Consider the following 17083-nt stretch of genomic DNA (forward strand, 5'->3'; position numbering starts at 1 on the left):
ATTTTAGACCTTCTAGAAGATGGCAGGAGTCTTATTTCTTTGCCTTTGAGATGCATGCAGGGCACTGAGCCCAGACCTGGGGTGGGGTCACCGGCTGGTGAGTGTCAGACAAGCCACTGAGCCTTTGTTTCCTCCACCGGAAAAGGATGAGGGTTTGTTTGGTCGGATGGTTTCCAATGTCCTTCACTGCTTCTCACTTTACTTCTCTCCCTCATCCCGTAGAGTACAAAATGCAGGTATCCAGCAGTCCGATATGAGGACAAAGTAAAATTGTTATAGTGATTGTGCCCCAGGCCTTATTTTTGTTAACTTGCCCATAAACGCTAATCCTTTAAGCATGAATGTCATTTGGAAACACGCCATGGTGTTGGCGGCCAGAGATTTTTGTCCGAAAAGCCAACGAGCCCAATAGCCGGTGCTCCCCTCTCCCCCGCTGTCCTCCGAGGTGACGGGCGCCAGTGTCCAGCTTGTCTGCTTGTCAGCAAATCCTAACGTTGCATGAAATTAAAAAGAGGCTGCTCTTGGCTGCCCCCACCCTGAGTGGGACAGTGAGCCCCAGAGCTCTGAGCAAGACTCTGTTCACTGAGCTCTGAGCAAGACTCTGTTCACTGAAGGAGCTCCTGGTGCTGTCAGCAGGATTCCCTGGAAATCCCTAGCCCTTGGCCGTGGCTGGTGTTGCCCCAGGAGCACTCCAAGCCCCTGCTGACCCCTGTCTGCATGCACAGGCTGTCACAACCCTCTTCTTGCAGCTGAAACCTGCAGGGACAGCGTGCAGGGGCTCGAGCAACTCCTGCGACCTCCCAGAGTTCTGCACAGGGGCCAGTCCGCATTGCCCGGCCAACGTGTACCTGCACGACGGCCACCAGTGCCAGGGTGTGGACGGCTACTGCTACAACGGCATCTGCCAGACCCACGAGCAGCAGTGCGTCACGCTCTGGGGACCAGGTACGTGCTGCCTCCCAGCCAGCGGGTGGCCCTGGAGCGGTGGGATTTGGGGGGACGAGCCTTCTGCTGGCTCCAGAGCCCCCTGGGTGGAAGTATCTGCTCCCTTTAGCGGGTATGACCCACTGCCTGTTGGGGCTGTGCAGGGCGCTAGGTGTGCAAAACAACACTACCTGGAGCCTGCCCTGCAGCAGCCCAATCCAGTCCAAAAAAAAGATGTGTGTGCACTTCCTCTATGCCCCAGGGCCTACAGAGCTGAATCAGCCATAGCCCTGCCCGCAGAGAGCTTAAAACGCAGTTGAAAAGGCAGGTGGGCAGAAGTGCCCACCACCACTGGGCTTGTGGTAAATGCCCCTAAGTGCTCAGACGAGGACCCCAGCCCAGGCTGAGGGTGCCAGAGAGAGGACAGCACTGCATCTGGAGGCACTGGAGGGAGGCATTGAGAAAGGCCCCCGAGAGACTTGGCGCCTGAGTTGTGACCTGGGAAGGCTGGGGACAGGTCACTCCTGACTCAGGCGGCAGCAGATGAGAAAGCACAGAGGGTGGGAGGCGCAGAGCTGGGGTGGGAGGCCTGGGGCACTCTCGGGTAAATGTGCAGGCAGGTGGCGGAGCACCCTGAATGACGTTTTGAATCTGAAGGCAGAGTGATGGGCTTGATGTGTACTCTGGGAAAAGCCCCCAGGTGGCAAGGTGGCCAGGAAGAGGCTACTGCAGAGGTCCATGCTTCCTGTGTATAGGTGCTGGGTGGGCCCCGGGCAGGGCTACCAGCTTCACCTGTCTCTCCGAACCCTCCAACACCCCCGTGTAGTGGGGGCAGTGCCCGAAACTGAAAACAGAGACAGGAAGTCCGTTTCTCAAAGTCGCAGGGCTTGGATTTGACCCAAAGGCCATGCATAACTCCCACGATGTGTGGTCGCCCCAAACGAGTGATAACTTGAACTGAAGTTCCATAAAAACTCTGAAATTAAAAGAAAGCTCAGGTGCATAAGTTTGCCAAGTGGGCATTCATTTAGTGCTAAACATCATGCAAGTCCAGACCTTGGTGACAAGCCCGTGTTGGTAAGGAGGGGGTCACCCTCTGGGCCATCTGCTCAGAGCTCCTGGACATGGCAAACATGGGACCAGGTTTGGGGAGGCATCTCAGGCTTGTGACTTCCTGGGTTTCAGCTGAACTCTGCCAACCCCGTCTTAGTACCTCAGATGGCCATGAATACTTCTTCAGGGAGAGCAGAGGGCACGGCCTGCAGGGCCAGCTCAGCCCCTGTGCCAGGGAGCGTCTTAGAAGAGCCTTTCCTCCCCCTTTGCCATGCGCTCCTTCCCCTCCACCCTGGCTGCTCCTTCGTCCAGGTCGAAGGGACTGGGTTACAAGTGTCCTCTTGGTGCTGTAACAAATAACCACAAACCCAGTGGCTTGGAACAACACGTATTCCCATCTTACGTTTTGGAGGTCAGAAATCCTAACATAAAGGTGTCGACTGGGCTGCAGGGGACAATCTCTTTCCTTTCTTGCCTCTTCCAGCTTCTCCAGGCCACCTGCATTCCTTGGCTCGTGGCCCCTTCCTGCATCTTCCAGGCCAGCAGTGTAGCACTTCCAAATCTCTCTAGTGCTTTCTCTTCCCACCCCCACCCCTGCTGTTGGCGTCACATCTCCTTTTCTGATGCTGACCCTCTTGCTCTCTTACGACACTCGTGATGCTTGTGAGTCCTCTGAACCCACCTGGATGACCCAGGTTCCTCTCCCCATCTCAAGAGCCTGGAATTCATCACACCTGCAACGAACCTCTCGCCATGGAAGGTGAGCTGTCCAGATGTTCCAGGGATTTGGGCATCTTGGAGGAGCCATTAGTCTGTCTATAAGGTGTTGAACAGTTCACTTACTAGCAGGGTTATTCCACCTTGTTTTACCTCATCTGTAAAACAGGGAGAGCGATACACCTGCCCCGGGGATGCCTGTTGTCCTCCAGCACAGCCTGTAACACATCCCTGCGGTACCGTTCCAGAGGCATGGGGCCTAGTCACGTGAGCTCTAGAAACACGGCGCGTCTGTGTGCACAGGCTGCTCCAGCTGGGGGGCCAGCTATGCAGATCCTGAAAGGGCTGTGAGAGGACGGTGAGCAACATCAGATGAAGGCATAGAGCAGAGGGGACTCAACGTGGAGGGCAGGAGACCAGCAGCCACATAGGGAAGGCTTCATGGGCATGTCCCTGGAGTGGTCATTTTCCGGGGGGAAGGGAGAGGCAGGGTGTTTCCAGCGTTTGGAATAGGATCGGTTGAAGCCCAGATTGAAGAGTGGGCTGGGTTCGGGAGCGGTGGGTCACTCTGTTTGGCTGGAGCTGAACTGTGATTGGGAGCCCGTTAAGCCTCGTCCATTACCTCATCCTCTCATTTATTGATGACCTACTCTGTGTAAGAGGCTGACTCAAGGGTGCAGATTTGGCCAGAGTGCCATACTTCCCCTCTTCCCTGGACCCTGAGTCAGGCTCAGGATGTGACCCCAGTACGGCGTCCTGTCAGGAAGTTTCCGCGCCAGACAAACACGTCCCCAGGGGCAGAGGTAACTGGGGGACCCGGGCCGCTGCCGGCCAGCGAGCTCTGCCAGGGTTTAGTGCGATGCTTTGACGCGGTGGTCAGTTTGAATTAGCTTGTCATGACTCAGAAGAGGAAACCTCACCGTCAAGGATGCATTTGCAGTATTTAGTTTCCCCTTCCGTTTAGACAGTGCTCTGGGATCTGGACCACTTTGGCTTTGGGGTCACTTTAGGCCTCCGGGGACCCCCGGCGGCTCAGAACTCTAGGGCTGGTGCAGTTCTTTCCCCGCTGGCCCCTGCTGCTCGCACTCTGGTGACCCGACTGGGCTGTGGAGTCATCCAGAATTCTCTAGTTATCCTGCGCTCATCTGGGGACCCAGACGCTGGCCGGAGGAAGCCCTTCCTTCCGCTTTGGAAATGGGCTTTTCTCAATCTAGCGTTATATTTCAATATAATGTTCCTACTTCCAAATCTGTCCAGAAATTAAACGATAGAAAATTCAAAACACATGCTTGCAACTCCTAACTAGCAAAGTAATACACTTTTAGACTACCTTTTGGAGTTTTTTATTCATTTGTTTGTTTTCCTAATTGTGGTTATTGTTGTCATTCTTGTGGGCTGGGAGTTTAATTTTTTCTTCACTGATTTTCTCCCACAAATCTTGTATATCAAGACTTAATTTGTCAATGTCAAACACATAAATGTTATCTGCAGTTCAAACTCTGTAACTTGCCTTTAACTCTTTGTCCAGTTTAAGTCTTAATATCCACAAAAATTTCCTGACAATGTTACATGACCTTTATTCCTTCTGAAATGCAGCTGGAGTTTTGTCTTGAGGCAGCAAATTTAATTTGCCAATGTTGTTTATCAGAACCCTTGTGTGGTTCCTGAAAACATTACTTGGAAATAAACCTTATGGATAACTACACATCTAAAGCCAGCAACAATTTACATCAGAGAAGTCCTGAAATACGTTAGTTTTATCTGTTTTATCACTCACCAGAATATAGTGTCACTTGATGTGTGCAGTATGAACTGATCAGATCATTTTTATGGGCTGGTAAATATTTGGTGTTTATCTGCAAGGCTGGTTTAAAATGAGTTTGGTTTACTGTGTTCTACCCTGGGCAGTGCATTTAAAAATCACCCACAATTCTGGTGGCTGCAGATGGGACAGAAAGATATTTTTGCCAAGAGTCATATTGTTTTTGAGTCAGGAAAATCTCCCTTTTGTCCCATTTTGTGAGAGGAAAATTATAAAATTTTCTCATTTGGACTTTATTTTCCTACGAGATGGAAAAGTTGCTTTGGGGAAGAGGGACATAGAGAGAAATACACAGAGAAAACAACAGCGTCTGGTTGTTTATACAAGTATGCTTGTGGGTGGATATCATAACTTGGGCTGGGGAGCTCAGTGATAGGGGAGGGAGGAGCTAATCCGACTGAATCAGAGAAATGTATTTGCATAATGGATTCATTTTATGCAAAAGATTAGGGAGAGTAAATTGTGGGCTTAATGTAAGATGCCATCATACCTCTCTGAAAAAAATTAACGACATTGGAGCTTCCAAACTAAAATTTCAAATTTAACTGATGTCACTCAAGATAAACTGCTCATTGAAATCCACGACTTCCTAAATACTTATAACGTAAGATGTCAAAATTCCCTTTCACAGGCCAAATCTTCTCTTTTGATAATGGCAAAACATCTATGTATTCCATTATTGAGAACCAGAGGCTTTAAATTGGTGTAATACAGTCGTGTTAAAGAAAATTATTGGCCCTTTTTTCAAGAATCAAAACATGCAGTACACTTTTTAAGGGTAGCAACATTGAACCCAAATCTGTACGTTCGTAATACCTTACACGTGAACAGAAGTCAGTGACACTTTTTTGGTTCTCGACCCTTCTGTCATTAGGGTAAACGCTAGGTGGGAGCTGACACACGAAAGCCACATGAAACACCTTGCCTGGAACACCTCCCCGTTACTCCCTGCGGGGTCGGCAGGTTCTGATGAGCCAAGGTGCCCCGAGTGTTGTCTCGGGGTTGCCAGGGGCTTTGAGTCTGTTCCCTTTACTGGTGGTTTCTTTTAAAGCCAAACCTTCATCCACTCCTGAGGTCAGGCCCATGTCCTTGTTTTCAGCTTCCCTACTTATCTAATTTCTCTTTCCAGGGAGTAAAAAAGAGTCCGTCTTTTCATGACCTTGCATCTTTTTCCTCAGAAGCCAGCACAGTAATTCATTGGATGTCAATGAATGAATGAAACTCCAGAGTCACAGAAAAGATAAACGAGGCAGCAGTTTCACTTACCCAAGACGTTTTGCTTTGCAGAAACCACAATTGGCTTCCTCTGGGAAGGGCATTTACAACATGATCCGCTTTTCCTAAATTACCTTACACGCAGCCTTTCCTTACTTCACTCCTTGGAACACACCTGCTCTGTAGAGGCCTAAAGTACCAACCCTCCCTGCAAGGATTTTTATAGCCAGGCAGAAGAAGCCATAGGATATCGCAAAAGGTGAAAGTAGTTAAGTACAAAGAAAGAGACAGCCTTTGCAGGAGGAAGGAGAGAAGGAAGGGTCCATTCCAGCCACCATGGAAAGGTGGTGATTGAGTAAACCGTCGAAGGACGCAGTTACCTGCACCAAGCAATATGGCCACCCTAGACACACCATTATCCTGCCAACTCCCGGAGAAGTTCCAAGGAATAAACTGATTGGCCAGACTTAGGCCACGCCCCTAGCATGGAACCAATCGTATGACCTGGGGATGGGGTACTCTGGTTGGCCAGACTTGAAACTTATTCCCGTCCCTCTAGCTTTGGTGGGAATGGAATCCCTACATGAACCATATAAAATGAATTTCCCATAAGACGAATGGCTTCAGATCCTAGAATAAGGGATAAGGGAGAGCTATTGGACAGAAGAAACAACGACCCAACCCCCTGGAGACAATTCCTTTTCACAAACCCCTAACTCTGTTCCAAACCAGCAGAGAAATCTCCATACTGCACAGATTTTCCTAGAAACAGACCTACCCCTTACGAGGGCAGGGCCAGCGTGTAGCTGGGGATACAGGAGGAAGTGGCACCGAGGGGTACTCCAGGCTCTAGCTGGCAGCTTGCTGCCCCCAGAAGCAGCCATCCTACAGCCTAAACTCGGAGGCAGGCACAGCAGAGGCCTGCCATGCTCTAGATGTGAGTCTCACTGCTCATGTCCTCCTAACATGGGTTTCCCTTCACTCTACATCCCTTGGCCTGGGGACGTCCGCGTTTTTCATGCAGGGTCTCTTGTCCCCACCTGGAGTCTCGAAGGCCCAGGCATGCTCCCCTCCTGGACACTGATCTACCACTGCAAGCAGGGTGTTGTTCCACCTCCTCCCACCTGCCTGCCCACTGCCCCCCCCCCCAGGATAAAAACCACAGCTTCCGAGGTGCTGCCGATTCAGAGGGTTGCTAAGGATCATCAGTCTCCTTGGGGACACAGTGTTCAAAAGGTGGACCGTGGATTCACCCTCAGAGTCTGCTTTCCCTCAGTTCTCTAGAGAAAAGAATGAGCATGGTGCTTGGCAGGGCTGGGGTGCGCATTTTGCCCCTGGGCTCGGCAGAGGGGGATTCCCTATCCGATCCCCAAGTCTCTTTAGCGATAAAATCACAGTCTGCTGTCACTCGAAAGTGCCTTTTTCTGTCCGAGTTGGAGTGAGCCATGTCATGCCGGGCCCATCGCTAACATGTTCCAGCCATCCATCAACGGTAAAATGGGACATGGCATCTCCTGCCCCCTTGAGTTTGGGGTGAGAGCTCAAGTGAATAAAACTCTTGGAAAGAGACAGTTATTGGTTCCCTGGAGGCTACAGAAAGTTAACCTGTAGAACCCTACATCATTCAAGCTGCTTGGCAAATTAATACCAGAGGGGAATAAATTTTACTGGCCAAACACTACCGAGCTTTGTTTCTTTGGGGTCTGACCTCTCCCCCAGAAGTTTCCAAGTCATTATATTCAGAATTTCTCATTTCTTTTCCTGAGCCAGTAGGGATTAAACAAAAAGCCTTAAAAATGTCTGCTGCTTCTCTCCATTGTCCCCCTTTTTGGGGGACACCCCTCTGGGCTCACTCAGGGAGTGTGTCAGCAGTTCAGTCTGTGCCTGAGCTAAGCGTGGGGTGGCTTGGAAAAGGGTTGGGTGGAGCTGGAGCCAAGGCCAGGAGCAGGTGAATTGAAGGAGGGGACTGGGGTTTGGGGGAGGCGGGGCAGAAAGGGGAACTAGGTGGTTTCTAAGAGGGAGGTAACACAGGGTCCTGGCTGCATAGAAAGGACACAGACTTTAGCTTTGGCTCACTCTGCATCAAGTCTAACTTTGCCACTTAATCTGGTGATCTTCAGCAAGTTGCTGAAATGCTGAGGCTTTCAACATTTAATCTGTGCAATGGGGTATTAAGAACTTACGGGTAGAGATGAGGAATAAAAATAGTGTATCACAATGCCTGCCATTTTACATGCCTTTGTTTAAGGACAGAGAGGAATTAATTGATGGGAGACTGTTCCCGAGGTTCAATGAAATAGAGGAATCAAGCCCAAGAACCTTTACTCACAGCCAGAGAGTAGGTGTTGCAACTCTGCTGAGGCTCAGGGCCCAGATGGCACATGTCCAGTCCAGAGATTCAAGTCTCCTGAGCATACACAAACCCCTCACAGGTTCAGTAAAAGTGACAGAAGAGGCATGTGTAGAGAAGTCACATCTGAATCCAACTCCATCACACTCAGGAGCACAAATTCCAAAGTAGGGCCCACCGGCAAGGCACTGAACTCCAGAGCCATCTGCCATGACTGTAGGACCTGGGTGCTCTGTAGCCTGGGTGCTCTGTAGCCAGCTCTGAGATCCTGCTGAGACGTGCATAAGTGCAACTATGATGACCTCCCAACTCCTTTTGAAGTCTCTTAGCCATATAAACTCATTTGTCTTTACCATTTCCCCCTTTTATTCAAGGCCTTTTTCTAGTTGCATCACCAGCCAGTGCTTGGTAGTAATCCCTCAGTACCAGGGAGGCTCATCCCTGGGAGTCATGTCCCACATTGGGGGGATGGTAATGCATTTACATGCTGAGTTTGGTTTAGAGAGTGGCCACATTCAAGCAACATGGAGGATCTCAGGAGGTAACTCTTAGGCACCCTGCAGCTCTAGGCCAAATTTTTGTTTGTTTGTTTGTTTTGTTTTATTGTTGAATATTGATTTACGGAATATGCTCATTATTCAATCCCTTTATTTAGAAACACTCAGCCTCTGTGTGTACTATGCTAGGATATCTCGATATGTACAGGTGAGTCACTGCTGCATGTGAAAGAAAGGCAGGCATGTCTGCAAATCCCCCAGCATCTAGGCCAAGTTGAAATTTCAAGCCCACAGGCTCATAAGCATAGTCATCAATATCGAAGACTCATCATTGGACCATCCTTCTTCACTGGTCTTTGCCATTGCACTGGGGGATTATTGCTGTTCCATTGGGGAATGCAACTGAGTTCCTCAGGATGGGAATTCAGCACTCCCTCAGTTGTCATCTGAAACTACCCACTATGTCAATACCCAAAGAACATCTGAACATATCCATATACCCTATATATGGTGAACTTCCTCCCACCCATGCATTCACCATCAATGACACCCCGCACCAGTGCTATTCCCCTACCACAGTTGAACCCCTCTGTGATCCAAAACTTCTTCAAATATGAAGCCTAATATATTGCCAAATTCAATTAATAGAAAAATGATAGGTTTAAAGATTAGAAATAAAATACATAATTATTTAGAAAAACTAAAAGTAAAAAACAAATTGGGGTATAAAAAATGAAAAATATCATAAAAATTTTTGTTGTTGTTTTGCCTGTAATAGGTGTTGTCCTCTATGTACAGTGGCAAGGCAATCTCTTTCATTTCTTCTTCAGTGTCTTCCATCTGTGGTCACTATCACAGATGTAATAGATGTAATAGACTACCCAGAAACCTCCTTAGCTCCCTCCAAAGAAACCAAAGGTATCAATTAACACATTTGAATTGCAGCAGGGTATTTTTTTGAAGTGGGTGTATCTCATAGGGGAGAGATTACTTCACAATAGTAAGGGTGATAGAACCTAGATAGCATCAAAATAGGATCATCCCCCATGGCAGAGTGGACGCTCTTCCACCCACTCAGGTTAGGGAGCTTAGCATCCACCGGAACCTACAGGCCATTGTCCTGGTTTTCTGAGGTCGGGAAGGAAGGAAAGATGCCACTTTCTGCCTCATTTTACCAACGTGCAGGGGGCAGCAGCAGCACCATATCCACCTGAATCTGGTGTTGCTTGGGCTGCATGCCAAGTTGTTTTCTAGCACTCCCCAGCTCTGGACTTTAGAGGAATGTATGCATTTGTTGGTTTTCTGTTTCTCCTTGCCATTTTCAAGTGAGCAGGTCTGTCTGATTTTTTCACCCCTATACCTTCAGTGCCTGGCAGACAGTAAGTGCTAAACAAACATGTGATGCATGATTGACATCTGTAACACTTTGGATGGATGGATGGATGGATGGATGGATGGATGGATGGATGGATGGATGGATGGACAGATGGACAGATGGATGGACAGATGGATGGAGAGAGCAGGAAGGAGGGAGGGAGACAAAGGCAATAATACAAAGGTTCATGTAAACTGTTGATTTGTTCATATTCTAGATGCTAGTTTTTCAAAACTGCTTTGATCAATTGGGTCCAAGTACTCTTACCAAAAGTATCGTCACGAAGAATAAATTAAGTACACAAAATGAAAGTTCTACATTGAAAGTCACCCTCCCATCCTTTATGCTTTTAAGAGATAGCTGGAAAAGAGCAAGAGGACAAAATATGGAAGAAAATATAGACAGAAGCTGAGTATGCCAGAGGTGTAACCACACTGTGAACAAAGAAGATGTGAAACTGGGATGGAATTAAAGGAATGTGGTGCCAGGAGCTGAAGACCTTATCTTTTTCCGTGACAGAGGACTGTGTCCAATTTGGGGGAAGTTGGGAAGGCATCTCTAAATTTTTTTTAAAATGAAGAATGGGAAAATGGGAGGTCCAGAATTGGGGCAGCTTAGTACAGAGGTCAATGGCTAAGGTCATTACTGATGTTGAGTGTTGCAAGGTCTTTGCTTTTGTTTTCTTTGTCTGGTTTGTTAATGAGATGTTGGCCACATCTGCTGGTAGTTGATGAAGAGGAATCAGGTAGAGGTGAAAGAAAGATGGATGTTTTTGGTAACAAGAGCATCTTCTGCTACTTGGGAGGAGGCAAGCTTTGACAATCGACAGATTGGAATATTCAGTCAGTGGGCATGTCGGAAGAAAAAGAGCACCTCCTGGATTTGGGAGCTAAGAAGGTCAAGGTGCAGAACTGGGCTCTAGGAAGATGGCATCCTGGCAGTTGGAAGTGATGTGAAAGGAAGCAACCCAGCGAAACCCCACTGGGGGTGAGAAGGCAGCCTTTGGTCTCGCTGCAGGGAACAATTTATTCTCAAGAATGTGAAACACTTTCCTGACTTACTTGGGAACAAAGAAACCAAATTCACTGGGCATAGGATTCAAGAGCACGCCAAAGCTTTGGCAACGCTAAATCTGAGTATACCTTCTCTTTTTTCCCTGGCTGGAAGATGTGTTAAAAATGGCCATTCCCTGGGCTCCCTGACTGCCACACCCCTTTCTGCTTTAGACTTTCACACCGTGCACACAATGGCTATAGGGTTTTTTTCGTTTGTTTGTTTGTTTTTCCTATTGTCATTTCTTTTTTTGTCTTTATTTTTTTAATGTTACTTTCAAAAAATATGAGGTCCCCATATACCCCCCACCCCCCTCACCCCACTCCTCCCCCCATAATAACAACTTCCTCCATCATCATGAGACATTCATTGCACTTGGTGAATACATCTCTGAGCACCGCTGCACCTCATGATCAATGGTCCACACCATAGCCCACACTCTCCCACAGTCCACCCAGCGGGCCATGGGAGGACATACAATGTCCGGTAACTGTCCCTGCAGAACCACCCAGGACAACTCCAAGTCCCGAAAACACCCCCACATCACATCTCTTCCTCCCACTCCCTACCCCCAGCAGCCACCATGGCCACTTTCTCCACACCAATGCCACATTTTCTTAGATTACTAATCACAATAGTTCATGAATAGAATATCAGTAAGTCCACTCTAATCCATACTCTATTCCTCCATCCTGTGGACCCTGGAATGGTTGTGTCCACTCCACATCTACATCAAGAGGGGGCTTAGATTCCACATGGATGCTGGATGCAGTTCTGCTTTCAGTTGTAGGCACTCTTGGCTCCCTGGTGTGGTGGTTGACCTTCTTCACCTCCATGTTAGCTGAGTGGAGTTAGTCCAATAAACCAGAGTATAGGAGTTGCAGGTCTGTTGAAGCTCAGGGCCTGGCTATAGGGTTTTATGCCTCTACAGCTTCCAAAAATACTCTCTGCCTTGCAACTATAAGCATTAATTTAAGCCAGTGCTTGCTCCTATGAGGGACTTGACAGGACTGAAAAGTGTTTTACTAGATCCTGCATTGCTTGCTTGTACTCGTCCTTTCTCTCCTTCCCTCCCTCCCTCTCATTCTTTCTCCCTCCTTCCCCCTCCCCCCTCAATTGCATCCCCCCATTAGTCCATCATTACTCTTTGGAGCCTGCTTTGGCTCACGTTTTCTCACCGGAATTGTGTGGGATATTGTGAAAGAAAACAGGCTTCCCCCGCAGCCAGCAAGCCAACTTCTTTCTGAGCTGGAAGAGATTGTGCCCCACAGCCCGCGCCTCACCTCCTGAGAGGATACATATGCCAGGGGCCCCAGAGAGTAGAACTAAAGAAGAGTGACCTATGAAGTGCTTGCCTTGCCATAAGCTGGGCCAAGAGAGTATGCTAGCTGTTGACACGCTAAGCTCCCACTGGCCGGTTCCTATCTTAAGCCAGCCCAGATGTTGGGTGTGATTTCTCTGGACATAGAACATATCTCCCCTGAATCTCAAAGCCCAGTGCCTTTCAGAGAAAAATATTAAAAACACTTGCAGGAGATCAAAGGGCTGTTTTTTGCTTCTGTTTCAGGTGCTAAACCTGCCCCTGGGATCTGCTTTGAGCGAGTCAACTCTGCAGGTGATCCTTATGGCAACTGTGGCAAAGATTCCAAAAGTTCCTTTGCCAAATGCGAGATGAGGTATGGAATCTGTACATTCTGACAGTGTCATCGATTGGAACTTCCCACACAGCTTAGGGTTGGTTCCAAACATCTCTCCTCTTTGGGGATTATTTGTTCTTGCCCTTCCAGAGATGCTAAATGTGGAAAAATCCAGTGCCAAGGAGGTGCCAGCCGACCGGTCATTGGTACCAATGCCGTTTCCATAGAAACCAATATCCCACTACAGGAAGGAGGCCGGATCTTGTGCCGTGGGACCCACGTGTACTTAGGCGATGACATGCCAGACCCGGGACTTGTGCTTGCCGGCACAAAATGTGCAGATGGAAAAGTAAGGCCCACATTCTTGTACCGTATATGTAAGACAGCAAGAGAGTGCCCTGAGAAATGTCCTGTGCAAGAACTGGGTGACAAGACTTGTTGGCTTTTCTAAGTCCACTTCTTCTCAGAACATGGTTTCTGGAATCCTGTTCTTGGCATCTAGAAGACAAAATCAGTAAATCCCAGCTCCTGGTCTGACCCTTGAGATGCATATTTGGGAAAATCCAGCTAGTCTTCTCTGCTTTGTTGTATTAGTAAGTCATTTCTACACTCCAGGTGCCAGGAGGCTGCTGGTCAGGAAATAACTTGGGAGGGAAAGCACAGTAGCATATTATATTGTTTTTAGAGACATGGTCTTGGTGTTCGGCATAGAGTTCTTGGGGTTTGTTCTCACCTGGACAGAACAGAAAGTCACATGTATTTTCAGTGACCCCATAGAGAGAATAGGAGAGAAAAGAAACAGGAATGTGTAAATCCAAAGGGAGTTCTTTGGGAGAACAGGGGGACAGGTAGACTAAGATATTTTGAGCTTTAGAAACAAAGGGGTAAGGGAGGGAGGGAGGGAAGGAAGGAAGGAGGGAAGGAAAGAAGGAAGGAAGGAAGGAAGGAAGGAAGGAAGGAAGGAAGGAAGGAAGGAAGGAAGGAAGGAAGGAAGGAAGGAAGGAAGGAAGGAAGGAGGGAAGGAGGGAAGGAGGGAAGGAGGGAAGGAGGGAAGGAAGGAAGGAGGGAAGGAAGGAGGGAAGGAGGGAAGGAGGGAAGGAAGGAAGGAAGGAAGGAAGGAAGGAAGGAAGGAAGGAAGGAAGGAAGGAAGGAGGGAAGGAAGGAAGGCTCAGGAATTTCACATTCTGCCATGCTGCTTTAGTTTTTCATTAAACATTCTCATCGGACTAACTGACAGCAAGTTAATAAAATGTTTTAGGAAAGAAAATGAGCCAACCCCCAAATGATCTTGAACTTACTTACCCACATGGGGAACACACAGAAGGAAGAAGAGACATAGATTCAGCTTGTCTTAGTTGAGTCCCGTGTGCAGGAATTTCCTGTACTCACCCTCATCCCACCCCCCAAAACACTCTGAGCCACGAATGCTTTTCCCTTAAGGAAACAGGATAGTATGCAAAACAAGCTAGATATTTAGAGGGCTCTTTTAGGTTATATTCAGTCCTTGACTGTAGAATGACACCCGTTTTTTAAACTAGTCTGAACAGCCAGGTGCATCTGAACCTTGAAATTCCAAGGACTCAATTTATCAGTAAGTTTTTCCTCAGTGTGAACGTTTAATATGCACTAATTCCCGTTTCCACAGAACACGGTTCTGCAAGGACCATCGTTAGCCTTGCCCACGGGTCAGGAGAGGAGCAGCATCTACCTGCTGGGATTCGGGCTGGCGTCCTGCTGTGCTAATAGCAAACCTGGCCAATTTCTTTTATCCGCGGAATGTGGCAGTCCCCTTGGCCAACATTTCCATGGGCCCCTCAGAGCTGCTTGGACCAGAACTTTTTTCAGTCTGGCCCAAAAGGAGCTGTGGTGGTCAGATGGCAACCTTACCATAGGAAGGTTTTGCTTGGTTTTAAAATGCCTCTGCCTTCTAAAACTTAGATTTTTCTTCCTTTGACTCTGCTAATTTGTAACATCTTGTAGGAGATGAAGAGTCTGGAGTATATTATACACCTTTGAAAGGAGGCTGAAGTCTTTCAGCCAACACAGTAGTAACACTTAGCAAATTACTGGCTCTGCATACAAAGTCCTAAAAAATGCAAGGAAACTGATTCTTCCTTTGCTTCCTATTTTTGTTGATGGTTTGTGTTTTCAATATTCCCTGTAAGACAGTATTTTGAAAAAGTTCCCATATCTCACTATTTCCCTGAAAAGATTCTTGGACCATGGATTCTTAATCTAGTCCATGTTGCCCTCTTCTGTATCTTTTTAATGGAAAAGAAATGCTACAATATGGACATGTCATTGAAAACACTAAACAAAAATCATGGGAAAATCACTTATAATTTTAAGACTGACCGAAACCAAATAAAACACCATAAGGCATAAAAGTATTCAATAGCATTCACATTGACCTGAGTCTTGAAATGTGCTGAGTGTGGATTCAGACAATGGGAAGATCCACGTTTGAGTCAAATGAGAAATGCATCATTATGCTGTTCCCATACTGAGCAAAAGAATACAGACTTAGAGGGTCAACCACCACACCAGGGAGCCAAGAGTGCCTACAACTGCAAGCAGGAGAATTGCATCCAGCATCCATGTGGAATCTAAGCCCCCTCTTGATGTAGAGGGGGACTGGACATAACCATCCCAGGGTCCACAGGGTGAGGGAATAGAGTATGGATTAGAGTGGACTTACTGGTGTTCTGCTGGAGAACTACTGTGATTGATAAGGGAAGAAATTGTAGTAGTGATGTGGAGAGGTGGCTGCTGAAGGTAGGGAGATGGAAGAAGAGATATGATGTGGGGCATTTCCAGGATTTGGAGTTGTCCTGGGTGGTGCTGCAGGGATAGATGCCGGACACTGTGTCCTGCCATGGCCCACTGGATAGACTGGGGGAGAGTGTGGACTACAATATGGACCACTGTCCATGTGGTGCTGCGGTGCTCCAGAATGTATTCACCAGATGCAGTGGATGTGCCATGATGATAAAAGAGGTTGTTGATGTGGGAGGAGTGGGGTGGGGGGGTGGGGAATGTATGGGGACCTCATATTTTTTTAATGTAACATTTAAAGAAAATAAAGAAGAACAATTAATTTTTTAAAAAAAGAATACAGACTCTTCCCCAATCTTTCCTTCATGCCTCTTTTTTAATACACAGACATATGCATGTGGTTGTGCTTGGAAACATACTGAGATACTTGCCATGTTTTCCTCATTCTACAGATCTGCCTCAATCGCCAATGTCAGAACATTAGCGTCTTTGGCATCCATGACTGCGCCATGAGGTGCCACGGCCGAGGGGTAAGTAGGCTCAACTGCCTTTGTCTAACCAATCAGTAACAAGCTAAGCAACGAATCATTCAATTATAAAGGTTTTGGCAATCCATATATTTTATGTCGGTCAGTGTGTTCTCAATATTTTCTTCTAAAGATGTTTTCTGTGACCTTTCCATAGCATAAGAAATCTGATTTTTATTTAACAAAGTCAGATTGAGTGGTAGTTACCTTTTTCATTTTTTTATTTTTTGGTAATTATCTTTTAAATTAACATTCTATGATTTACAAAAAAAAAGAATTTTGTCATCTTCAAAGTAATTTTTAAACTAACCTTCCTTCGTGAAGTTTCCCATTAACATTGCAAGCAGAGCTGCCTGCTCTGCTGCCAACCATCAGAACGTGTGTCTGAACTGAAACACCGCCCAAAGGAATTAAAACAAAGCAGACAGACCACACTGAGCACCTGTTTTTGAAATCACCTACACTGGGTTTCAACTAACAAAGGCTGTTATTTTATTTAGTTCAGAGAGCCTGTAGGGGAAAAGAGGACTCTAATTGTTTAAAACATAATTTATTTTTCCTGATGGGCTTAATTATTTCCAGTGGAATATTATTAGTCTTGATTAGCCATGCCAGTGGTTCATTTGTTTTTCTGAAACCTTTGCTGCAAAACTCATACTCCGACTTCTATTTTTAAAACCTGCAGGCACCCACCAACGATTCTAATGTAGAATTATGGGGGGTTTCATAAAATTATTATTGCGCTGTAACAATAAATGATTGCAGTGCCTCCTCAGATGGGTTTGTCGACTGCAAGTTGAGCTGACTGTCAGTGTAAAAGGGAATCTGTGTATGCCTTCCCCAGGTCACAGCTCTCTTCCTAATAGCTGTAAGAAATGGTCTGGCCCAGCCCCATTCTTTTACTGAGGCTCAAGGAAGGAGTGGCTTGTCCAAGTGAACATGACCAGTTAGCAGCAGGGCTGGGGTCAGGACCATGGACGCCTCTCTCTCCAGGATCCCTGGAGCCTCGTCCACACCTTGAAAAGGAGTATTTTCTGGGCAGCAGGAGCAGCTGGCCAGGGCTTGATGACAAGTAACGTGCCCGCGGTACCTCCTTAGACCAGCATCGCCCGCAGTGCCTCCAGGCAGGGTGAGGGCT

At 47.3% G+C, this 17083-nt stretch overlaps 1 protein-coding gene across 1 annotated transcript in view; it reads left to right on the forward strand.

The window, feature by feature from the left end:
- The window catches only part of ADAM12 (ADAM metallopeptidase domain 12), a 377451-nt gene that overhangs the window by 327429 nt on the left and 32939 nt on the right, over positions 1-17083 (forward strand). The window contains 4 exon segments of the mRNA XM_058298149.2: positions 750-945; positions 12574-12682; positions 12794-12992; positions 15871-15948. Of these exon segments, the coding sequence (XP_058154132.1) occupies positions 750-945; positions 12574-12682; positions 12794-12992; positions 15871-15948 (582 nt within the window).

Source organism: Dasypus novemcinctus, chromosome 6 (assembly GCF_030445035.2).
Source record: "Dasypus novemcinctus isolate mDasNov1 chromosome 6, mDasNov1.1.hap2, whole genome shotgun sequence".
NCBI lineage: Eukaryota > Metazoa > Chordata > Mammalia > Cingulata > Dasypodidae > Dasypus > Dasypus novemcinctus.